Source organism: Gordionus sp. m RMFG-2023, chromosome 1, assembly GCF_954871325.1.
Source record: "Gordionus sp. m RMFG-2023 chromosome 1, tfGorSpeb1-WG-v2, whole genome shotgun sequence".
Taxonomy (NCBI): Eukaryota; Metazoa; Nematomorpha; class Gordioida; order Chordodea; family Parachordodidae; genus Gordionus; species Gordionus sp. m RMFG-2023.
The window spans coordinates 47,926,946-47,954,874 of record NC_088775.1 but is presented as its reverse complement, the minus strand read 5'-3'; the positions used below and the strand labels follow the sequence as shown (position 1 = coordinate 47,954,874).

General features: G+C 28.0%; 1 protein-coding gene across 1 annotated transcript; it reads left to right on the top strand.

Annotated features, from left to right (window-relative positions):
- The first annotated feature begins 22,657 nt into the window (after positions 1-22,657).
- On the top strand, positions 22,658-23,062 carry LOC135926606 (uncharacterized). The gene has a single exon (XM_065462537.1). The coding sequence runs from the start codon at positions 22,658-22,660 to the stop codon at positions 23,060-23,062; it is 405 nt and encodes a 134-aa protein (XP_065318609.1).
- The last annotated feature ends 4,867 nt before the right edge of the window (positions 23,063-27,929 follow it).

The window sequence follows — 27,929 nt, the reverse complement described above, 5'->3', positions numbered from 1 at the left end:
TTATTTAAAATATTATCATGTTAGGGTATTTATTTGAATTAAAGTATTTTTTGAACGTATGATCCAAATTTTTTTTTGCTCAGGGAGAACCTTATCTTCGATAATATATAATAAATATATTTTTTAAATGCATCAATAATATATGATTATAATTTAGTAGATTCAATGACTTTATAATAATACTATCCAGAATAATTTCAATAGTAATATAATATCCTTCCACAAACATCAAAACCAAAAAAATATAAATATTCATGGTATTTATTTGATATAAAGTCACTTTTGAGTCTTTTGAACGTATAATCTAAAAAAAAATTACTCTACCCCCCCCCCCCTCCTTCCGTAGCTACGCTACTGCCTTTAACTGTAGATTACATATATCTTCACCGAATTAAAATAAATCTTGACATCTTCATTTCACCTTAATTTTATTGCAAGTAAAGGTAGCCTTTAACTATAGATTATATAAAAGCAAGTGTAATAGTATAGTACAGTAAAATCTAAACATTCTTTTTCTTTCTAATAGCCCTAAATACTTCATGAAATAAATAATAAAAAAATAACAATAATGGGAAATTTTATTTTTTTATATTTTAATCATCATTTCTTTATGTCTTTATGTCTTCATGTCTTTATTAAATTATTATATGATAAAATTTATAAAAATATTGTAAAACAGAGGGTTCAAACAAATTATTAAACTCTTAGAGAAAGATCTGAATTTAGAATATTCAACAAACGAATAAAATATATAACATTATGGAATAATTTCCAAAAATTTAAATTATAATTTAATAGTATCCAAAACTAATGTTAATTAGGTTTAGTATAAGCTAGAAGCCTGCGTGAATCAATCTGATATCCGAATCTAACAAAGTTCTATCCAATGGCACTCGAATCGGTCCCACTCCTCGAACAAGGTCTGAAAATTTAAAAAACCTGCCTCGAACCTCGACACATTTTAAATTATTTGGCTTTCCTAAACTTTTTTAAAATTATAAATATTGATTTCAAGATTAACCATAAAATATTTTTTATTCTTAAAAGCTTATAATTTTTCAAATGTCGTATACTTTTTTAAGAATCTAATAACATTTTTAATTTAAAAAACTAACCCTTCCCTATTTTGATTGGTTCTTATAAAAATATGATTGTTATTGTATCCATTTTGATTAGTCGTTTACTAGATGTGCTTCCCCACATGAAATGAATGTATTAAGTGAATGGTGCAATTATAACTTTGATAGCAGCCATTTACAAGACAGAACACATATACTAAAAATTTAGAAACATTCCAATTCAGATGCACACAATGCTGAAAAAAGGCTATGAAACCAATCAAAACAAGATAATATGCAAATCAACATTTTGTAGATTTTGAATCATTAATATTGTTTATATATGGTGAAAATTGAAAATATTATTAATTTACAAAAATTGCTATCCTGGTTGAAAAATCTACAACATTGCCAAATAGGCCAACCTTGTTATTTATGTAAAATCTGTTTTGAGGTCTTCTTTTGATGAACCTATTTATATTTATAGACCTGATTGAACTGGAATTAAAAGATGCAGAGGGGATTGTTTATACCACACCGGATCTTTTTAAATCAGCTAGGTTTTCTTAAGATCCCATTTGTTAGCGATGGTGCTAATGACATGTGTGGGAAAAAATCTGATGTAGCGACGCGCCTTTGTGCACTATATAACGATCATACTCTGGCATTGCTTAATTCATCATTCAAAATTAGCGGTGTCCACTGCAATAAAAAGTGTTACAGGTGCTAATCAAATTAAAGCCTTTAATGAAACAATGTATAGTTTATATGGGCAGTCTAACAAAAATCAAATAGCATCTGAATTGGGCATTTAGTTGCTAAAAATTGGAAGTACACATGATCTACAACGTATGCTAGTTTGTCATCTTACTGTTAAGGCAGTTAGGAATAACTTAGGCCCTGATACGCGTTTAAAAAATTTAGCAATTTCTAGTAACCGTGCATATTTTAACGGACTGTCCACCTGATTAGAAAGTAACGAATTTTTATCCCATCTCATCTTGATGTATGATGTTCTATATCCAATTTATATTTAAGGTTTCAGGCAAGAATAATCAGTTTACCTAAGGCTAAAAAAAAATAAAGCGAACGATTCCTGTTCTAAAATCGTTTTGCCTGGTAAGTTCCATCCCTTTTATAATTTCTAAATGACTGTTTATTTAATATTACTAAAGGAGAATATAAAATATCTCAAGAAGCTATGGAAATAAAATTTATAAGTACTGCCTTAATCGACAATATGCAAAATAGGGAAATGGATGCTAATTTCAATAATTCTAGTAATCAAAAATACTATATTTATACAGGCTATATTGTCTGAGGAATATTTATAAACTGGTCAACAGACTCACATTCCTTCTAGGGAAGAGTAAATTAAGCGACTTTGTTTCCGTATGAAGCTCAATGTGAGCAATAAAAGGGATGGTGATTTGAAAGAATTTCAAAATTGTAATAACACAATTAGGTGTAGGACTTTGCGCAATAGACTGTATAGATAGGTCACTAAATCGCAACAAAAATAATATAATCAGGGTTGTATATCAATATAATGAATAAGAAATAAAAATCGATGATATTTTTTATAAATGAAATAAAATAAGATATTGCAAATATCAAAAATTATCAAATACCAGTTTTAAGGTTGGAAATAATAGGGAACATGATAAATGCTTTCGGGAAAAAGAATGGTGAAATATAAAACACCAGAGGCACAAATGTGGATTTAACAAAGAATAAACTTATTGAGAGCATAGCTTTCATTAAATTTAAAGAAGAAGTTGTGAAATACAGAAATAGGCAAATTTAGAGCTAAATTAAGAATCGCAAAAAAGTTTAAATAGAATGAGTTATGACAAAATGATAGAGAAAAATAAAGGAATAAATAAAAACCAAGGTGACCTATAAATAATTTTTATAACAAAAAAATAAGTTGCGGAGAGTGTTAAAATTGAAAATATGATAGATAATATTTCTAAACCTCGTATGAAAATAATCAGGTGTCATCAGAAAATGTAAATAGTATGAATTATGAGAAAAATATGGTAGTTGAAAATATAAAAATAAAAGAAACACAAATAACAGTAAAAAAATTTTTAAAGTTATATAAAGGTAAATTAATCTAAAATTACATCGGAATTAATGAAATAAATAAGCTTTCTATCAAGTATACCAGAATAGGTTGTGAGAAAGAAGAGATAAGAATATATATATGTTATAGTTTGTACTTATTCTTTTAGGTTTTGAATATTAGAAGTTTAGTTAACATCATTATTATTATTAATTTGGTTCTCTATTCAAATTTATATTTCAAATATTAGATTATAATTTTAATTATTATTATTACGATTAATTTTGTTCGCCATGCAAATTTATATTTCGTATATAAAATTATAATTTTAGTTAGCATTATTATTATTAATTTTTATTCGCCATGCAAATTTATAATTTTGAATTTTTATGAAAAAGGATTTTTAATGGCTAGCAAAAAATATATAAATAGCCAAGAAAAATAATTAAAATAACCGATGATATTTTGATTATTAATTTTATAAAAGAATTTACAGACGATATTTTGATTATTATTTTGGATTTGATAGAAGTTGAATAAAGAGTAAAAGTAGTGAATTAGTATTAGAAATTATTAATAATTATATATTTATTTATTTATTATTAGTTCCATAGATATTCAGTCTCTCCCACTAGCCTCAGCAATATAAATATCAATCCCATATTGGTACAATATATATAATAAATTATATTGGAATGAAGGGTAATAAATTCGAGTGCCAAATTAAAACTAGAAAGAAATAAAATATCATAGTTAAACCATACCGGAAAAATTTGTACTTTCTTTCTGAAATTTAAATAACCACCTAAGTTTATGTATATACCCTTTTACAATATATACAATAATAGAATGTATAATATATATTTAATATAATGTCAACTTCTTTATTGTATCCAAAAATAATCAGACACTTTATTATATATGTTGTAGTAAGAAGAGTTATATGTTTCTTTTTATTTTTATTTGTAAGGTCGCATTTTTTATTTATTTTAACATTGATGTTGTTTATGTATTTTCGTTGCTATATTATTTTTTTTATATATAATATATTGATTTTTTTTGTAGGAAAATAAAATAAAAGATAAGTTACAAAAGTTGGTGTCTACAGTCCTATTGCTAATGAACCTGAGACACAACACAAAAATAAAGGGAAGAAACCCGTATTAAAAATAAATAAAATTCTTAAAATAAAAGGTAAAATAAACATTATTATAAAAATATTTAATTATGTTTATTTTCATATGTGTTATAATAATAAGTATAATATATTTTCTAACGTTTAGTAGTGTTAAAATATTTATAATAAAAGTTTTAATAAATTTTTTGTAAATTTTTTTTAATAAAAAATAAATGTTTAATTATAAAAGCAATATTAAAACGCAGAGCTAAGTGGAAATGGTTCCACAGAAAAATAATTGTATTATAGCTGTGGTAGTGGTATGTTTATGGATAATGGGCATAGTGTTACATCCGAGAAAAATGAAAAGAGTTATAGAAAGAGATAGAATAAAAATCACAAAAGAATTTGAAATTTAAAAAAATGAAATTAAAAAAAAAATGAAAGGAATTAAAAAACTTTAATGAAAATGAAAGAATAACGGAAGAAATGTTAAATTTAAAAGATGAAATATGAAAAATTTTAAATGAAAATATGATAATAGGAATGAAAAAGTGTTAATATTATAAGGGCGGGGGATGAACGAAAGGGTTTTAATAATAAAAGAGAAATAGATATTAAAGATGAACAAGGAATGAGAGGTGATAAACAAAATACTGATAGTCATGGAGAAAATTATGGGAGAAATGAAAAACATTTCAGACGAGAGGATCGAATGAATGATAGGGAATACGATCATTTTAGAGAGTATAATACTCCAATGAGATTGCAGAGAAATGAAAAGGAAAAGGGAAAGAGATAATTTTTTTCGACAGATTTAATCGACAGAAGATGAATATGCAAAATGTGAGATGTTATGCATGTGGGGAATTGGGGCATATAAGTAGAAATTGTATTCAGAACTGTGCAACGTTTAACAAGCAACCGATTATATGTAATAGATGTGGGAGTAGGGCATAGCAGTGAGAAATGTTATGTTCCGACGTATCGTATTAATGGAAATAATCAAAAAACATTTCAATGTGAAAGATGTAGAAAATTGGGACATTCTAAAGAGAATTGTTATGTAAGAGAACCGATAAATGGGGGGAGCATTTCCGGCAGTGAAATATTTAGCACCAGCATCCAATGTAAGAATGGTACAAAATAATGATATTTTGAAGGGGGGAGAAGGTAAAGATGAAAGTATGATTATGTGTTTCAAATGCAGGAATGGAGGACATCGGGCGATTGAATATCGGGAGAGGTGACTAAATGATAGCGAAAATATTAAAATGGGAGTTATTACATCAAAGACTGACATGAGATTTCCAGTGGGTGTAGAGATGAAGAATATAAAGTAAATTAAGTAGATAAGAGAAATATAAATTTAGTAAATGAAGAAAATATGCAAAATTATAGAATTCCAATTAAATTAGCGGGCAAAAGTGAGAAGGATAAATGTCCTCGTGTGAAAATATTTGTGGGAAGTATAAAAATATCTATGTTGTTGGATACAGGTGCGGTGATATCTATTGTTATTGTGAATATTGGCCTGAAGAGAGTATAATGGAGGAGATGATAGTTAGACAATTTGATGGATCGGAAATAAAGGTTTTAGGAAAAATTAAAATACCGTTTGTGATAAATGGTATGGTTGATTATTTAAATTTGTGGATTGTTGATAAAAAAGTGGAGACGATTATGGGATGGGAATGGATTGTTAAGATTGGTCCAGTAAATAATTTTTGGGGTATTTTTCCAAATAAAAATAAACGAGATGAAATGTTTGAAGTTCAAAATACTGAAATGGGAAATAAAAAATTATGTGATATAAAGTAATGATCTGCACCGGGGTTATTTTTCAAGCCCGGCCCAAAATTTTTTTTATGAAGTTTTGCCGGCCCAGCCCGAAATCGAAATCGAAACTTTTTTAAAAATAATTTACCTGCCCGGTCCTATTTTATTAAAATATAGAAATTAATTTATATAATTACTTAAAATGAAAGACATGTTATATGGCGTCTAGTTCTATAAATAAGTTTAACATTTTTCTTTTACATAAAAAATTCAATTTAAAATTGATAAATTTAAATATATTTTAAAAAATTTCCAAGACCTGATCCGATCCGGCCCGAATTTTTTTTTAAAATACTAGGCCTGAGCCCAGCCCGAACCCGATTTTTTTTAAATATTAGGTGCAGATCTCTAATATAAAGAATTAAATCATTGGAAACGGTATGACGGGTAATTTTGAAAGTGAGTTTGTAAAAACGAATATTTCTCAAACGCGAATAGTGCCAGTTAAATAAAGAAAGGAAATATATAATGAGTTGTCGGAAAGTGTTCATATTATGGAAAATGACAAACATAGAGATGTAAAAAAAGAAATACCTTGTAGTAAGTGTGTTAATTGGGGAAATAATGATGAAATAAAAATAGTAACCAATGTAAGAGAAATTGAGAAGAAAATTATTAGTCAAAAAGGGTGCAGGGAACTGGATAATGAAAGAAGGATATACCAATACAAAAATTCCTGGCGAAATTTGTAAGGAAAAAAGAGGAAGAAGAGAGTAATGTAGGGGAAGGTAAGGAACAATTGCCGAATTTGGAGAATTGGCGAAGCGCCGTGGAATTTTAATGAATAATTATAGTAAAATTTAGGAGAAATTAGGATGTTTAGTGGATTATGAAGTTGATCCCCTTTTAAAGGAATATACCGCAATATTGTCCGGTACGAAGAGTTCCATTTGAAGGGCGGAATGGAAAAAGAGTTGGATAACTGGGTGCGAGAAGGAATTATTTGTCCTATTAGTTACAGTGAATGGGCAACTCCGTTGGTTCCTGTGGAAAGCTAAGGTTGAGCGCAGATTTTAGGGTGTGAATCCTTGAGTTGTAGAGGTGAAATACCCGTTACCGCGAATAGAAGAAAGCCAGTTTGAAAGGTGGAATATATTTTCCCGAGATTGATTTTTCGTGCGCATATTTGAATTACGTTGACGATTTCGACTTTCAAGGGATTGTTTACGTTTTGTCGATTACCATTTGGGTTAAGTGTATCAGCCCCTATTTTTCAACGGACAATGGCTGCTGTTTTCCAAGGTTTAGAGGGTGTTTCTTATTATATGGATGATGTTTTGGTTGTTGGAATAACGATGAAACAGCATGATGATAAACTGAAAGAAGTGTTTATTAGAATTCGAAATAAAGGATTAAAGGCTAGTCGTGAAAAGAGTGTGTTTGGAGTAACTGAAGTGACATATTTGGGTCATAAAATTAATGAAATGGAGGTTAAACCGTTGGATAAAAATTTGGATAGTATTGCGAATTTGAATAGGCCTACCAGTAAAGTAGAGGTCCAGCCGTTTATAGGAATGGTAAATTATTACCATCGGTTTATATCGAGTTTTGCAGAAATAGCTGCGCCTTTATATGAATTATTAAGGAATGGGTACATTTTGAATGGAAAGATGAACAAGAGATTGCGTTCAGGACGTTAAAGGAGAGAATTGGGAAAGAGCCCATTCTAGTGTGTTTTAATAGTGATCTGGAAGTAGTTTTGGCTGTAGACGCATGTAATAGGGGAGTAGGTGGGGCAATGTTGCATCTAATAGATGGAATAGAAAGACCTGTTTTATTTTTCTCAAGAGTATTTAAAGATGTAGAAAAACGATATTCAGTGATAGAACAAGAAGCTTTGGCTGTAATTTTTGGGTTAACAAAGTGTCGCGAATACCTTATATGTAAGAAGTTTGTTGTTTTTACAGATCATAAGCCATTTACATTTATTTAAAAAAGATAACAAAAAATTGATGTTGTCGCCTAGACTTCAGCGATGGTTATTGTTAGTAGGAAGGGACTTAAAGTATCCAAGGGGAAAGGAGAATCAATTACCTGATATTTTGTCAAGATTAGGAACGGGGGAAAGCATGGATGAATCTGTTGCATTGAAAAGTGATAATCGGGAAGAATGTCTGATACGTATGGTAATGCGAGGTATAAAGGGTAGCCCAACTACATGGAAGATATACAAAAGTATACAAGGAAAGATAGAGAATTCGCGGTTGTTAAAGTTTTTGATATTCAGATTTACCGATTATCTTATTTATTTTGTTTGGCCATTACACTTTGCATGTATGAAATTATTTCTAATGGGAAAAAGGTCATGGAAAGATGATGATTAAGTTTTCAAAAATATTGAAACAGAATTAACTGTAGTGAACGATTGTGTCATGAGGAGACACCGAGCCGATATCCCCGGCGGTTGAGGGAAAAAATTTTGAATGTTATACATACGGGTCATCAAGGAGTTACTCGTATGAAGCAATGGGGAAGAGAATACGTATGGTGGCCGAGAATGAAGAGGATATTACCAAGTTGGGAAAGGAATGTGAGATTTGCAATGCATGGTCCGATATACCCCATAAGGATAAAAATGGTACATGGTCTAAAGTTGTAGAACCAGGGGAGAGAATTTATGTTGATTTTTTCGAATATGAAGGAAAAATTATATATTAAGTGTAGATGCATTCTCCAAATGGATAGAATTTGAAGAAATTTATGGGTTACCTGCGAATATTGTGATTAAACATTTTAGGAAAGTATGGTCGAAGTTTGGTATTCCGAAAACTGTGGTATCGGATGGAGGACCAGCTTTTATCGGTGAGGAATTCAAAGGGTTCTGTCAGAGAACGGGTGTGTATCATGTGTTAGCGCCACTGTATCATCCCAGTTCCAATGGACAGGCGGAACGGATGGTAACGACGTTTAAAGGATGGTTGAAGAAGACAAAAAGTGGAAAGGGAGAAATGTGGGTGAAGTATTTGTAATATAATAATGCGGTGGGAAAAGATAGTTTATCTCCGGAGAAAAAATGTTAGGTCGGAAGGTAAGGATGTTTTTGGATATCTTAGTATCTAGTAAAACGGCTGTAATTATAGAGGATATCGATTAAAGGGAATTGGAATATACGGTTGGACAATTAGTATGGATTAGATTATATGGAAGTTCAAAAAAATGGGAGAAAGGTGTAGTAATAGAAAATTTAGGAAACAAATTAAATAGGGCAAAATTTGAAGATAACAGTGAAGGGGTCAGGCATAGAGATCAATTATGGAAGAGATTCGTAAAGAAATAGTTTAAAGAGGGAATTGTTTTAAAAAAAATTTATTATGTAGGAAAAGTATCGTGGAATTATTTTAGATAATGTAGACATGAAAATTATAATAAAGATGAAATATGTGCTAATTGAGATGATACGGTAGTGTAGTGGCGTAAGATGGGATAGTTAATACGTGCGTTTTGGCCAACCTTATATGTATATGTATACTAAAGGTAGGTAATAACGTATATCGTTTGGGGAGTATTGTTACGTGAGGGTGAAGTTAAACACGTAAATCCCTGATTTAATTAAAATCAAGAAAATTTGATTTGGAATATTTTTGGGTAATGGTTAAATAAAGGAAAAATGAAATTGAAGGAAAAACGAAATTGAAGGAAACACAAAGCAAGGTTATAATTTTTCCCATAAATATGGAAGGCAATTTTTGAAATTGATGTGGGGTAATTAAATAAAATGATTTTAGGTTAAAATATTGCGTTTGTGGAAGAATTTGATTTTTTTGTAAAAATAAAAATGGGGCAGTAATTTGTGTATGTTTTCGTGTTGGAATATGGAAAAATAAAAGAGGTTAAATATAATGTTTTAAAAGCAAGGTTGTGGGAATTATGAAATATGGGTTTGATGGAAAATGTTTTGGTGTAGTTTGTTGGGTATATTATATGCGTGTTAATTGGAACGGGAATTTTTTTTTAAAAAATAATAATAAATTAAACAGTATAGAATAGTAAAAAATTCTTTTAGAATATATGGAATAATAGGCATTTGGTGTTGTGAAAGTTAGAGGAAAATAAAATTGGGGTATGTAGAAAAAGAAGTGTAATTAAAAAAAAATATATTTATTATTTTGGAAATGAAGTTGTTATTTGTGTAAAAATTTTTTTTTTGTAATTAACCCGTTTAAAAATTTTTTTTGTTCTTTCTTAAATAATTTTTTTTTGTAAATTAATAGAATTTGTAAGCATTAAATAAGTTTTGAATAGAATTGAACAATAAAAAAAAATTAAATTGAAACTTGCAATGGAGACCTGGTATTTTAAGACGAAAGGTGAGATGATAAGGTGAACTTGGTGAAGAGCTATAATATTGGTGTGGTATGGAATGAAAAATGGATGATGCAACAAGGTGCTACATTGGTGAATGGACAGAGGGAAGATGAACGGAGGGAGTCGATTCAGGGGTCGAGAGGAATATTCAGCAGGAGAAACGTAGGGACGATAACGTGTTATGGGTGTGGCGGTGTTGGACATATTTCGAGGCATTGTCCGACAGTGACGACATTTGGTTCTAGGGAGCCATGGGGAACTGAAGTTCGTTTGTCCTTGCAAGATCACCCGTTTCCATTGTGGATAAATTCTCATGTGATGCGTAGAAGGGAAGTGACGGGACGATGTTCGGCTGAGGGGAATGTTAGAGATGATCCGTGTTCAAGTATGGTAAGAGCAGATACGATGGGATTGACCAGAAGAAAGGGAACAACGGATACAACTGAAGCGAATAAGACCGGTAATGGCGATCACAAGCGAGACCCCGGTGAGTGTGTATCCGGTACCAGCTATACCATACGAAAGGGGCAATATTGGTGCAATGGATGAGAGAAAAGGCACGGAGGGGATAATGGAAGACTTGGAGGAGTTATTGTTGGAGCAAGAGTAGTGTGGGATAGATTCAGGATAATATGAGTAAACAATAGTTTTTTTTGGGAGGACGTGTTGTAGTAAGAATAGTTATATGTTTCTTTTTATTATTATTTGTACGCGGTTAAGGTCGCATTTTTTTTTATTTTACATTGATGTTATTTATGTATTTTTGTTGCGATATAATTAATTTTTTTATATATAATATAATGATTTTTTTTGTATTATGAATCATTAAATTTTTTGTAGGAAAATAAAATAAAAGATAAGTTACACAAATATACAACAATAATCAGACTCTTTATTGTATATCAAAATAATCAGGTTTCCAAAAATTCAAGTTAAAAAAGCTAAAAATTAAAAGAATATTCAAATTCAAAAATATGAATGAATGGATGTTTCTGTACGATTTTTCTTTTTTCTTTCTATTTATCACCTCATTTATCTTCATATACGACACCTCCCCTATTTATTTCGCTCTGTCCCCGTTCCTTGACTCATCTTCCTTTCGATAAGTTTCCATAACTTTAATGTTTCCTTTATACTCTCTCAGGATCGAATTCCCTATAACACAAATTCAATCTTTGTAATCAATTGTTTCCATGTTGTTATCTTTTCAATACTCTCACCATCTGATGTACTCATATATCAATGCTCTGATTCTTTTCGTTATTCCTCATATTTCTACTAAGATTGTTCATTATTCCTCCTTCACTTCATTTCAATCTTCTCGAAACTTTAACATCTCCTTTTCTCTTTACGCGTCCATCCTTGTCTTTCACTAATCTTATCTCAATCCTCCTTTAATTCCTATTATTTCACTTGTATACATTAATAGTTAATTGTCGCGTTTAGGCTTGTTTTATTGTGATTATTATTACAATAAAATAAAATTTGTAACAATTTTATATAACAAACTAATATGTTTATGCATGATTTATATTATACAATATAATATGCTTTTGGTTGGATGTATAATAATATGGTATATTTGGTTTGTGTGGATCAATATTATATACATTTTCGCATAGAAAATTTATATTAAAGAAGAATATGAATTTATTACTTAATTAATAACTAGACAGAGAAAATATAACTAAAAATTTCAATTAGATGGTATAATTTACTATTCTCTTATTCTTAGAATGATTATTAATTTTTATGCTAGAGAAAATATAACTTGAAATTACAAATAATTGTTCTTAATTAAGATGATGTAGAGAGAATATTTAAATTTATAATAGATAATATATAATAAAATTCTAATCTTTATCGTTCACTTCTCTACTTCTATTTTGTTTTTAGTGTTAGATGTAATTTTATCGATCTTGTCCTATCAGCCTTTATATATTGCACATTATTAATCCTTTAAATATCTTTCCTTTCTTTCTTCCCTCTTTTCTCTTTTCTCATTTCATTGTTTCTTTTTACTTCCTTCTCCTCTTCTTTCCTTTGATTTTGGCTTCTATCTCCCTCTCCTTCTTTCTTTCCTCCCTTTTCCAATTCGAATAATTTCAATAATCAAGTCTTTCTTCAATGAATACTCCTATTGTACTTCTCGTATTAGTCATTTTCCTGTTCATTTAAATCTTCCGACTTGAATACTTCTTCGAATTATTTTAATTATCCAACGCTCAATTCAATTATTTAATTCTGTCGAATTCTCCTAAATCAAATAATTTAATATCATATTTTAACTCTTACGAATATACTTATATTTATATTAACCAAATTCTGGATAGAATATGAATGCGAATATATTCAATCTTTCGTAATTCGTTATTGGTCTAACTGTTTGATTAACTTCTTCTCTTCTTCTTCTCTTCTCCTTAATTGATCCTCTTGCCTGGTCGTACTTCTAGATTCTTCAATATATCCTTATTTCTCCTTACAAATAATTAATAATTACCCTCAAAAGTTTTTCAACTAACCATCCTAATACATAACATTAATAAATCCTTGTACTTTATTTTCATTTCAATATTTTATAAGATCTAACTCTCCTTTATTATATAATTATTTTCCCCATAATTTCTAAATAATATTCCCATAATATATAAAATCACCCTCAAATCCTTCCTTCATAACCCTTTATATGAATTCTCAATTAAAAATCATTATTCTATAATTGTGATCTATCAAAATCCATCATTTTGATTCTCATTTCTTCTTCCACTTTATTATTCAATTTTATATAAGAAAATTTAATTAATAAAGATATCCTCCCTCTTAATCTACTTTTAAAAGTTCCAAGTTACTAAATTAGGTTAAAATAATCCTTATTATTACCCTTACATTGGAAATTCCGTGTTCTTCTAAATTTATCTCCATTTAATTTAGGGTTACTGTACTATGTATGATATTTCATTCTTTAACCAGAACAATCTCTAAAACATTATTCAACCGGAACCAAATAAAATAATTTTACCTTAATTCGAAATGTAGGCTTATTTGTACTATGACACATGCCTGTAAAAATTATTCAACCAGAACCAAATGAAATAATTTTCCTGCCTTTTCTACCTTATTTCTATGTAGACTTATTTGCACTATGATGCACGCCTATAACTTGTTCCGGTTGAAAAATCATGATAGGCACTTCTTTATTTTCACTTTTACATTACTTTCCCTAAAATGCAGGCTTATTTGTACTATTATGCTCAATTTATTCTGACTTAATAATTGTAATAAAAATAAACTCCTTTATTTTCTTATTCTTTTTATTAACTCTTAAAATTTTAGTTCTTAATATATGTAACCTTTACTTTTCTTCCCTCCATGGTTTAATCTCCTCTAATTTTCCAATATATCAATCCTATAATTTTACTATTGATATTTCCTTATAATAAATATATATTTATAAAATTAGTGTTTTAATTTAAAGATATATTCATCAAGATTAATTGTTAAATTTCATTCATACTGATTTATACATATCATAATTTGACCTATTATACCCTCATATTTCTCTCTTTACTCTTACTAATCAATCATTATTACCTCTTCTGTTGTTATTGTATCGATTGCGTTAACAATAATGAATTTTATTTTTAATTCTTTATATATTATATAATTATCAAATTTAACTTCTAATAGTATGCAATTTGATTAACCTCGATAATATAATATTAAATGTAGGAAATTTATAAATTGTATTACAAATATAATATTCAAATGATAACCTTTTAAAATATATAAGATATTAAGGTATAACATATCTTATTTCCCACCAAGTTAAGATCATCTACCAATCCTTTTATTTACCAAGTTCAAGTTCATCTATTTGTTTCTACTGTTTTATCATCTCCTAACTTTATATTGTCATTTGTTTTTATTGATTAGGTTCAACTGGTTCTTCCCTTATTCGTAGTTGGTCGGTATTTTTTAGTATGTTTTTCTTTTTCTTTTTCTTCTTTCCTTTTCCAGGATTGTGATGTTCCCATACGGCAACCCCTGGTATATCCCTGCATTGTTTTTGACATCCATTACAGCTGTTAACTAGTTTTTCGGCATCTTTATCTAATTGTTCCCATCATATATAATGTCTCGTAATGGATTTCATTGATGTAATACCCGGATGTCCCGCATGCAATATATGTAGAACTCGTTTTTGGAGTTAGCACGGAATGATTAATCTGCCATTCAAAAATAAAATACCGTCATTATTTTCTATTAATTCTGGAGCTTGATTTTGTATATTTGTACCATTTATTAATATTTTACTCTTCTTAAAATTGGATCTTTTGCGGTTTCATCTCTAAGTTCTTTACTTGATAGAGTTAATGTGTCATAAGTAAGATTTTATATATTTCACTGTTTTATTTTCGCTTGTTATTCTATCATCATTTTTTTTTATTGGGTTTCGCGATAAAGCATTTGCAATTATATTATTTGCGTCTTTCTTGTACATAATATATCGAAATAAGTTTTTATCATAAATCAGAAATTCATTTTGTTAAATTATATAGAATATACTAATTACATTTTATGTTGTCATATTATTTAAAAATTACATTTTTATATAAATCAAAAATTTATTTATCTTTCTCTAACAAGAAAAATGTTCTTTTTACATCTTTATCAAACGGTCAACTAAATTGATTTTAAAGATAAGAAACAAACATAAATGTAACGATAATATAATTTATCTCTTGTGTTCCAGATGATTCAGCCGAATGTATGGCTTCTACTTTCAACACTCCCTTTATGTCGTTTGGCTCCGTGATGTCTTCCTCTAGACCTAGATTGTAAATATTTTCTATAGTCATAAAGCTCCTGACTGCTTTCCTGACATCTTTGGAAATCGAAGCAACTCTCACCTTCTCAATAATGCGTTGAATTTGCATTCTTTATTGAGTCTTGCTATGCGTGTGACCCAAGCTGATAACGTCTCCTACTTGACTTGGGTGGCAGCATAAAATATTAAGAGTTTGGCGTTGATCTTCGACGGATGTTGAAGCTTGAATTTGCCAAGAAGAGCGATTGATTCCTGGAAGTCTGTGTCCGTGCAAATTGCTCCAATGTTATTGAATTCGTCACCTGGAAGACTTCGGAGAAACTTGTAGATCTTGCTAGTGTCAAAGAAATTTTGTAATTTCCCTATATAAGCGCTGTTGTCGTTACTAAATTTAAGGAAATTCAGCTTGAAGAATTCGGTCATATATGTGGAATTATTCGATGCATCCATCGTTAAAAAATTTTATTCAGATAAAAGCGTTATATTTACTTCTTGAGAGAATAGTAATGTGGAAGAACGTCGTCCTGCGAAAGTTGAGAACTCGATCGTCTTGGTCACCATGAAGAAACTAGAGGGATTTATCGAAATAAGTTTTTATCATAAATCAGAAATTCATTATTGATAAATTTTATAGAATAAACTAATTTAATTTAATATTGTTGTCATATTATTTATAAATTACATTTTTATATAAATCAAAAATTTATTAATCTTTCTTTAACAAAAGAAAAATGTTCTTTTTATATCTTTATCAAACGATCAACTAAATTGATTTTAAAGTTAAGAAACAAACATAAATTGTAACGATAAAATAAAACGTTAATTCAAACTAAAAATAATCAGGCCGAAAGGTATAAAAAATAAAATAAAAACAAACATAAATTATAACGTTAATACAAATACAAATACAAACTAAAAATAATCTCGCCGAAAGGAATAAAAAATATCAAATTATTTAACAATTGTAATCATATTTCATGTTTCCATTATTATTATATTTATTGCTGATCCTATTGACTTTTACATTTGTTGGTAACGATAGATCAAATTCTATAATCCATGGAGTGCTGCATCCTTTGTTTTTGTAACTAATAACGAAGCCATTTTATTTTATCATCTAATTGCACTTTTACATAAGCTTCGCCCATAATTTTTATTCTATTTTTTCATATGTAGTTGGAGCTCTAGCCATTCTAAGTTTTGGCCTCCCAATTTTATTCCATATTGTTGCATGGTTACTGCGGACCTGTATCATATTCCATTTTAATTTCGTGATCGTTTATTAATACAGTAATTGTTGGATGCTGTCCATTTGTAGACTTTTCTTATTGAAAAATCTGAATCGTCGTCATTACTATTGTAATTTGTACCGTAAACATTTTCTCTAGTTTTACAACACACGGTAAAGTGGTTAGATTTCTTACATTTATTGCACGTTTTTCCGTATGCTGGACAATTCCGAATAGCATGAAAACGATTACAAAAATAGCACGGTTTTCTTGTATTATTAATCTTGCATTGGTTCTCTTTTTACGTATTTTTTATTATCATTTTGATAGTGCCGATTATCATTATCATGTCGATTATCATTATTATTATACTGTCGATTATTTTTATCATTTTGATTTAATCGTTTATTATTATCAATATATTTGGTGTTGTATTATTTATTTTGCTAAAGCCATTTCTGAAAGTTTGTTTAAGCTTAACGGTTGGTCTTCGTCTCTAGTATCTGGGTATCTTAAACGTAGTTCTTTATCTAGTTGTGAAATTCTACATTATTTTCAAATTCGCATCTTCGGGCTAGTTCTTTTATATTTTTTAAATAGCTCATTACGGATTCTGTTCCACGACTTAATCTAATTGTTGTAAATAATAATAATTAATTTTTTTTTGATTTTTTTTTATATAAAGAAATTATAAATATATATTTTTTAATTTATAAAAAAAAGTTTACGATTTTGTAATTTTATATATATTATATTTTTTTTAGTGAGATAATTTTAAAAATAAAAATTATTTGAGTAATTATTTGTATCCAATTCGAGCAAGAGTTTCAACAATCAATTCCTAAATATAAAAGTCGCAACAATTTGGTGCCGTTTTTTTTAAAAAAAAATAAAAAGAAAGATACCTACAAAGTTATTCGGCATAAAGAATTACAATAAAGTAAAAATTTAAAGGTAAAGGTAAAATATATTTTTAATTTTATTTTAAAATGTATTTTTGTATAACTGTAATTCTGACCATAATCACTCTTGTATATTTGTTATCGTTAACTAAAGTAAAAATATTTTTAATAAAGGTTTTAATTAATTTTTTATAATTTTATCTGTTCAAAAATCATAAATTATTAATAAAAATTGAAATATAAAAATTATATAAAACCAATTAGGAAAGACTACTAATAAAATCTATAAAAATTGAAGAAAATAAATTTTTTTTTTATTAACCATGTTTAATCTTAAACAAAGTATAAATACGTTTTAAATATGTGGAATGCAGTAATAATTATTTATATGTAATTTTAATTGTACGTATTGGATTAATTTATGTATGGAGAAGAAATAAATTAAAGAGTATATTAAGGAAAAAGATTATAATGAATGAAAAAATTAATGAAAGCGAAAAAATTATTGATAATATATCTAAATTTAAAGGTGAAATAATGGAAATATGGAAAGAAATATCATTATCGACATTGAAAAAGAAATTGATATCATTAGAGATACTGTGGCAGAGGATAAATTTGAAAAATTAATATTTGAAATGGATAAAATTAAAAGAAAAATAGAAGAAGAAAAAAATCGGAAATAGTAAAATGGAAATAAAAAATAATGAAATAGAAAAATTTAAAATAGAAGAATGGGGAATTAAAGAAGTAATAATAAATGAATTAGAAAAATAAAAATTGGAAATAGTAAGAAATGAAAAAGAAAAGGAAGAAATGGAAAGAAAGGAAATTAAGGAAATAAGAAAGATATTATGGGAAGATATTAAACGTGAAAAAAGGGAAGAAGAGGAAATAGAGAATAAAAAAAAGAAATGGAGAAAGTTGAGGCAAAAAAAATGGAGAAGGAAATTTTTAAATTGGAAGTAGAAAAAAAGAAAATAAAAATAAAAGATATGGAGGAGCAAATAAAAAAAAAGAAAAATGAATCTGAACATATTTATAAAGATAATAAAAGAGAAAATATTTATCAAAGAGAAGATGACAGAAATCGACAGATAATAAGGGGGCCAAGTGGACCATGTTTTATTTGCGGAAAATATGGACATATAAGCCATGATTGTAATTAAAGAATTATGCAGAAAACTCTACCAATTGTTTGTGGAAGATGTGGAAATACTGGTCACAATGCCGAAAAATGTTATGTGTCAACTTTTAAAATACAAAAAAACTAAGAAAGGTAAAATCATGTTTAAATTGTGGAAGAACAGGTCATACATCGAAATGTTTTAGAAGGGAACAAACAGGTATCAATGTGTTTCCATCGGTAGCGTTTCCACTTGTTAAAAATGGGTTACCAGGAACGAATATTAAAAATGAATATAATAATGTAATACCTAAAGAAACGAAAAATGAAGGAAGTAATTTGTCCTATAGTATGACTGTATGATCAGGGATTTGAACCGAACCTGAACCCGGAGGAGTAAACCCGGGTTTTTGATTAAAAAATCTGAACCCGAATCGAACCTGAATCCCATTTATAAAATTTTTACAACCCCGAACCGAACCCAGGAATTTTTATGAACCCGGGTTCAAGCGGGTTCAGTGTATTGTTTAAAATCATATATTAAGATATTTGTATAATTGTAAATACAAATATTAATAATTTAATTGAGATATTATAATATTATCATAATACCTTTTAAGTGAAGTGATAATAAATTTTAAACAACTTAATTCATTTACGCCATTTTTTAATTTTTTTTAAAATTTATTTTCAAAGATTCCTATTGGAGTGTTAAATAAATTTAAAGCAATTAAATACATTCACGCCATTTATTTTTAATTTTTAACTTAGTCTCAAAGATTACTAATTAAAGGAATGAACAAGTCAAAGTAAAAATTATTATATTGATTTATTTTTTGTTCAGATTAATTTTTAATATATATTAATGAAGTGTATATTATAATTGAAATTAAATTTATACATCTGTTTTTTAATTCTATGAAATCATTGATATTTAAAATTTATCCTCTTTAACTCTTTTATTTCAAGGTTTATGACTGTTTTGTATTTTTAAATGTATTTTGCCTATAAATAAAATAAAAAATTTATTTTTATACCAAATTTATGTCTAGTTTTTTAATATCAATTCGAAAATTCTTAAACCCGAGCTGAACCCGACCAAACCCGGGTTCAAAAATATTTCCATAAACCGAACCCGAACCGAACCCGAACCGAACCCGAACCGAACCCGGGGCTAAATGCCGGGTTCGCATCTCTGTGTATGATAGTGAAAAAACAACATTTGGGGTTATTACATCGGAAAACTCATTAAATCAAAAGAAAGAATTAATACCGAAAAATATATTAAGTTTTAAAAATAAATTTGGAATCAAAATAAAAGAAGGAATACAATTAAATAGAACGGAAATATTAGTTTTGGGAAGGGTAAATTTACCAGTATTAATTAAAGAGAGAGTGTATTTTTTGGATCTTTGGATACTTAAGGAAGAAATTGGTGCGATTATGGGGTGGGCTTGGATATCAAAATTTGGGTTAGAGAATAATTTTTGGGATATGTTTCAAGTAGAGGAGTTAGATATTAAAAACGTAGAAAATAAATTGGTAAAAAATATAGTTTCAGAAAATATTAAAATTAAAAATTTGATGAATAATAGTCAGGAAATTAAAAAAATTCATAATTTGGAATTGGATATTGTTTCAAAAACGGATGATGATTTTAAAAATTTGGAAATTAAAAATGAAATTATGAAAGAAGAAATCAAATTAGAATGTAATGAGCGAAATGTAAGGAATGGAGAAAAAGGATATTGATAAAATTGAAAATTTAGTAGATAATATTTTGGAAATTACGGAAAATATAAAAGCAAGTGGGGAAACTGATCAGGGTTTTCCTGAAATTGTAAATATTAAATGTGACGAAAATTATATTAATGAAATGGATAAAATTTTGGATTTGAAAATCGATAATGTTTTGGAAGTTAATGTTGAGGATTTTAATTTGGAAATTGACAGTAAGGTATTTGAAGAAGAATCCGAGGTAGAAAATAGTTATATAAATTGTGATAAAATGTATAAAGAATCAAATTTGGAGCAGGAAAAATTGCCTGTATCACTTAAATTTCCGGCGAAATTAGTAAGGAAAAAAATGAAAAGAGAAGATTTGTTAAAGGAAAAAGGGTCACATGAAAATTTGGAAAAGTTACGAAATACGGTGATAAATTTAGAGGTTAAATATGAAGAAATTTTTGAAGAAAAATTAGGATGTTTGGTGGATTATGAAGTAGATATATGTTAAAAAGAGGGATATATACCACAGTATTGTGCAGTTCGCAGAGTACCTTTCGAATGGAGAGCCGAAATGGAAAGTGATTTAAATAATTGGTTGCGAGATGGAATTATTTTCCCTATTGGATATAGTGAATGGGCAACACCATTAGTTCCGGTGCGGAAGTCCAATGGAAATTTGAGAATTTGTGTTGATTTTCGTGTTACTCTTAATCTGAGTAGTTGAAGTAAATACCCGTTACCAAGAATTGAGGAAATTTTAGCAAATTTAAGAGGGGCAAAATATTTTTCTAAAATAAATTTTTCATGTGCATATTTACTTTTACCTATGAAAGAATGTACAAGAAAATTATTGACAATAACAACGTTTAATGGATTATTTACTTTTTGTCGGTTACCGTTTGGGTTAAGTATTTCAGCCCCAATTTTTCAGCGCACTATGGCGGCAGTTTTTCAGGGTTTAGAAGGAATTTTTTATTATATGAATGATGTTTTAGTGACTGGAGTAACGGTTGAGCAACACAATCAGAGATTGGAGGAAGTTTTCATAAGAATCGGAGATAAGGATTTAAAAGCGAGTCGTGAAAAGAGTGTTATGGGAGTAACTAAAGTTACATATTTGGGATAAAATAAATGGGACCGAAATAAGGCCCTTAGATAAAAATTTAATGAGTATTGCGAATATGAATAAATAGACTACGAAAACTGAGGTACAATCATTTTTGGGTTTGGTGAATTATTATCATCGTTTTATAGAAGATTTTGCTAAATTGGCTGCGCCATTATATGACTTATTAAAGAAAAATATACATTTTGAATAGAAAAATGAACAAGAATTGGCGTATGGCATTGAAATTGAAAGTGGGAAAGGAACCCATTTTGGTATGTTTTAATAATGAATTGGAAGTGATTTTAGCGGTGGACGCATCGAATAAAGGTGTGGGTAGAGCATTGTTATTTAATGGATAGAATTGAGAAACCTGTATTATTTTTTTCGAGAGTATTTCGGGATGTAGAAGACGGTATTCGGTGATTGAACAAGAGGCATTAACTGTTATTTTCGGTCTTAAAAAATGTCGGGAATATTTAATTGGTAGGAAATTTGTAGTATACACTGATCATAAGCCGTTAATTTATTTATTTAAGAAGGACAATAGAGAATTGATGATTTCACCTAGACTTCAACGGTGGTTATTATTAGTGGGTAGTTTTGATTTGGAATTAAGGTATAGGCAAGGAAAAGAAAATCATTTACCAGATATTTTATCGAGATTGGGAGTTGGTGAAGAGACCGATGAGAAACTATCAGGTCGAGATAGGAAAGGTGAAGCAGCCTTAATCTGTACTTTAACTTGTGGTTTACGGGGTGGTCTCACCACATAGGAGGATATTAGAAATTATACGTTAAAAGATAAGAAAATGTAATTATTAAAATTGAAATAACGGGAAAAAAACCATGGGGCAGGTGAGGATAAATTTAAATGTATTGAAACTGAGTTAACGGTGGTAGACGGTTGTATAATGAGAGGGCATAGAGCTGTTATACCGAGTCAGTTGAGAGACAAAGTTCTGAAAATATTACACGCGGGACATCAAGGGATTTCGCCAATGATACAGTGGGGAAGGGAATATGTTTGGTGGCCTGGAATGAATGGTGAAATTGGAAAAATAGGAAAAAATTGTGAAGTTTGTAACGCATGGGCAAACATGCTGTGTCAGGATAAGAAAAGTGTTTGGCCTTAAGTAAATAGAGCTTGGGAAAGAGTGCATATAGATTTTTTTGAGTGTAATGATGAAAAAATTATTTTAAGTGTAGATGCTTTTTCAAAGTGGATTGAATTTGAAGAGGTACATGTTTTAACTACGGGAATTGTTATTAAACATCTGAAAAAATTATGGTCTAGATTCGGCATTCCGAAATAGGTGGTTTCGGATGGTGGTCCGGGGATCGTGAGTAAAATGTTAGGGAGTTTTTGTTTGAGATATAATGTGCAACATATGCTGGCACCACCGTATCACCCTAGTTCTAAAGGAAAGGTAGAAATATTGGTGGCAGTTGTTAAGAGTTGGTTGAGAAAGGCCAAAGAAGGCAAAGAAGAAATTTTGATTGCTCATTTATATTATAATAATGGGGTAGGAAAGGATGGTAAATCTCTTTCAGAAAAAATGTTGGGAAGAAAAACTAATGCTTTTTTAGATATGTTGAAACCTGTTTCGAAAATTTTAGAAATTGAAAATAATGTGGAATATGAATATGAATATATAGTTGAACAAAAGGTCTGGGTTAGAATGTATGGGAGTGGTAAAATATGGGAAAGGGGAATAATTATAGATTATTTAGTTAATAAATTATGTCAAATATAATTGGAAGATATGAAGGAAGTGCGTCGCCATAGAGATCAGTTAAAATGTCGCGAATAAACTTAGTTGATAAATAAATATGCTAGGTTAAATTTTCTTTTTGGTGTTGGGATGGGTTATGATTATAAAAAAAATGAATCTGAACTGAACATATTTATGAAGATTATTGAAATTAAATTAATATGTATTTTTTCGAGGTTAAATTTGATAAAGAAGAAATATAGTAAAAATAAAAACAAGAAATAGGGTATTTATTAATTGGGGTATTATAATGCGATTTTATGAAAAGGAATTGAAAAGAGGTTAGAAATAAATTTTTTTTTATTTTAAGGAAGGTTAACAAAATCATTTATAAAAAATTTTTTTTTAATTTAATGTTAAGATTTAAATAAATGAGTTCACACATAAATCAAAGAAAATTAAATAAAAAAATTGGAAATATTTTTGGGATCAGGCATAAATCAAAGAATATTCAAATATAAAAATAGGAAATATTTTAGGGATCAAGGATAAGTTTGGTTAAAAAAAAAAATATAGTAAAAATAAAAACAAGAAATAGGGTATTTATTAATTGGAGTATAGAGGTAAATTTATTTAATGCGATTTTATAAAAAAGGAATTGAAAAGAGGTTAGAAATAAAAAAAAATTTATTTTAAGGAAGGTTAACAAAATCATTTTTTTAAAAAAAAATTTTTTTCTTTCTAAATTAAATAATTTAATTTTAAAGAAAGTTTCGGATTTTTAATTCTAAATAAAATAATTTAATTTAAAAGAAAGTTTTGAATTTAAAATAAAATTTCTAAAAATAATGAAAATTATGATGACTTTCTACATTAGAACGCCACAATCCATAATACAAGTGAACCAGGCTAATTTAGGGAGTCCGTTGGCTGATGCCTGGTTAAATAGTTGGTTAATACAGCAGCAAGGTATGATTACACCCTAGCCTCAATTTTCAATAAATGGACGAGGGGCTCCGTACACATTACCTTCGACAAACAATTATAACACGATTATGATGGGAGAAGAAGAGGATTTGACTGAATATTCAATGATGAGAGAACAATCACGAACACCTATAAGCAATATCCAATGTTTTTTATGTGGTAGACTGGGTCATAAGATTGTAGACTGTCGAGCGAATGGAACGTTACCGAGAAAAAGGGTATGGAGAGTTCCGAGTTTCGCAGCAAAGGGAATTGTCTCAAATTCTAATGCGAATAACTTTATGAGACAAGTATCCGGGGAGCCCAGAACAATTTTTTCTAGAGGATCTGTGATTAATGATCACTTTACAACTCGGTAGCAGAAGCTTCATTGAGGGAAATACAAAAAATTGAGGATATGTTATTGGCCAACCCAGAGGACGAAAATCTAGAAATCAAACCTATAATTCATCCCAAATAAAGGGGTGAGATGTTGTAAATAATAACAATTAATTTTTTTTTTGATTTTTTTTTTATATAAAGAAATTATTAATATATATTTTATTTATAAAAAAAAGTTTTCGATTTTGTAATTTCATTATATATTTTTTTGTGAGATATTTAAAAATAAAAATTATTTGCGTTATTAGTTGTGTCCAATTCTAGCAAAAATTGCAACAATCAATTCCTAAATATAAAAGTCGCAACACTAATGAAATCAATTCTAGATGCCAAAACAGTTCTTTCATTTTTATAAAGTTGTTTTGCAATTTTATATAGATCTACCCATACCACATCATCAATTTTTCTTGGAAACAGTAATTTTTTTTATATCATTTATAATATTTATTCCTCCATAAGCTATAAATAATTTTTTCAAAGTGGCGTCAGTTTGAGAAATATTTTTAACATTCAGCATATATTTGATGTAGTCTATATAGTCGTCGAGAGAACATTCATCTTTTTTGAAATCATTTAATATAATTTTATCCATAATTTTTAAACAGAACAATTATTTTTTTTCTTATAAACAGAAAAAAAATTTACGAGTCTATAAAATATTTAACTTGACCGAAGAGCGAAAACCGCGACTTTTTTATACCTCGTCGCTAAATATTGTATCAATCACGTTTAAAAACAATAATAAATTTTATTTGTAATTCTTTTGTATATACATACAATTATTAAATTTAACTTCTAATAGTATGCAATTTGATTAACCTAGATAATATAATATTAAATGTAGAAAAGTTATAATATTATATAACAAATATAATATTCAAATGATAACCTTTTAAAATATGTAAGGTATTAAAGATATAACAGTTGTTGTGCCGCACACCAAGGTGTTTGAACTAGTTGAACCTGTTAGTGTTTGATTCCTTTGTTTTTTAGTCATAAGTCACCATTTTTATATAAATACCATTTTATGTATATACAATAATAGAATTAAATATAAAATATATTTAATATAATGTCAACCTCTTATTATATCCTAAAATAATCAGACCAAATAAAAACAATATATCCAAAATATAAAAAAAATTAAAAGAATATTAAAATTTAAAAATATAAATGAATGAATGTTTATGTATGCTTTTTTCTTTCTATTTATCACCTCATATATCTTCATATGACACAAAGTATAACAGTGAGCAAAGAAATTAAGCAGTAAGAACTCAATTGCATATCTACGATACCCAATAGAAACTATTACTGAAAATCAACCTAATAACAACGGATGTAAACGATCGTATAGCGACTAACATCGTATGGCCGATAGCGTAAAAGATAAAGGCACAAGATCAAACAGCGAATATGACTGCTATTATGATACGATAAAGAAAAAAAATGAGAGGAGACGATAGAAGGATAAATATTGTATGACATTCTAATATTTTTATAAATTTATTAAAATATTTTATTTAGAAAAAGACAAAATAAATAGGTTTGCCAAGTTAACTATAGCAATTTTACTAATAACTACCTAATTTGCTAATAACCTATCAAAATTTATTACAATGTTATATAAGACCTACCCATTTTATTTTGATATATAGTCGCCTAAGAATTAGCTTATTTTATAACCACTTTTTGTCAAAAATTACTTTTTTATATAAATCAATTTTTTATAATTATACCATTCTATTTATATTTTAAAATCCGAAATATTTTTAATATAACTCAAATTAAATTCGATACAAGGTTAACAATCCCATTAAAAATAATAGAAACTATTTTTTAAATTGCTCTCCTGTAAAATTACAAAAAGTGTAGATAAAAGATCCTAATTCTCAGACGACCATACATCAATGTAATCTAATGGTTGAGTCCAATCTAGTAAATATCAGCCCCCTCCCGGACAGAACCACAAAGTTGATTTCAGAAAAAAGCATGATCCTTGCACACCAATCCAACATCGGATTGGCAGGCGACACTTGTAATAAATTGTATTAAATATTATTTATATATATTTTATAAAAAAGAATGGAACATTCGAATTAAAAATATGATGTGATAATTTTGAAATAATAAGTAGTCGTAGTCGTTTTATTATAACACTCTTATCGACTAGAACACAGATGCTTTCCCAAAATCACAATTTTTAAAATATATATTATATCCATTACCATACCAGTATATATATATATACATCATTGGCCATAATGGGAAAAACGTAGGCATAATTTTAAAAGTAGCTACTTAAATACCTATGCTACATTTAACAAATACCTATAGTTCGCTTGCGCTAATTTTTTGAAAAAGGCTAATTTTGGAAAGTGTTGTATGATACAACTTATGTATTTAAAGTGGTGTTTTCAATTACATTTACGTTTAATATTAATTTTTGACAAATGTTTCATTTAAGACGAAAAGAAGATATATTTAGATTGTAATATATTTTATGTTGTTAATTATATAAAGTGATTGGAAACAATTGATTTACGAGATATATAAAGAATGATTATTTTTGATATATAACAGATAAAAATTTATTCATTTTATTTTCATTCTTGATAAATACGTCAAATAAAGACAAATTACTACTAATTCCAATCAATCTCTGACTTAACAGGCGAATTAAACTTTTACCCTTGTTCAATAGAAAGTAGTTGTAGCTATAGTACCCTCATATATTAAAGAGTTAACAGCATTGAAACATTATATAATTGATATTTAGTGCATCTTATATCACTTATAACCTCTACTCAGTTGCGTCGCTAGGGGGGGGGGCGCAGGGGCTCGAGCCTCCTGAAAAATTTGAATAGCCTCCTGGCAAATTTTTTTTAATGACTCCTTAATATCCCCTTGAACTAAAATAAATTTTTTTAATTGCTCCCTGAACAATTTCTTTTATAATTATATTGAGTAATATATAGATTTAATTTATTATTTAAAAATTAATAAGAATATCTAAATTTTTATTAAATAATACTATTTTAATTATTAGAATAGATTAATATATATAAATTAAATTTTCAATATGTCAGCTTGCGATCAAATTCTGTGTTAAAAATATATCAATATCACTCACTAAATATTAATTTAGCATTAACAGTTGAATCTTAATTGACTTTTATTATTTAAATTATTATATAATTTTAATTAAATTAATATAATCATTTACTAATTGAAAATTAACAAATTTAATTGTAAAGCCGAGTTTAACATCACTAATCAACTATATTATTGATTTTTAAATTTAATTATCATGTCTCTTTCTAAAATTGTTTTCAAGGTCCAAATCCAAATAAGTAAGATTTATTTATAAAAAGTAAGTAGACATATAGTTTATAATCCTCTATTATATATAATTATTTATAAAATATTAGGTAAAATGCCACTTTTGCAGACGTATTTGACAGTTATATAATATATTACAGTTAATATTTTTATAATTTTACTAATCAATGCTTTTGTTAATAAATATAAGTAACAATTT

Coding starts and splice junctions, on each gene's coding strand:
- LOC135926606 (XM_065462537.1), top strand. CDS start 22,658: ATGTTAGGGAGTTTTTGTTTGAGATATAATGTGCAACATATGCTGGCA.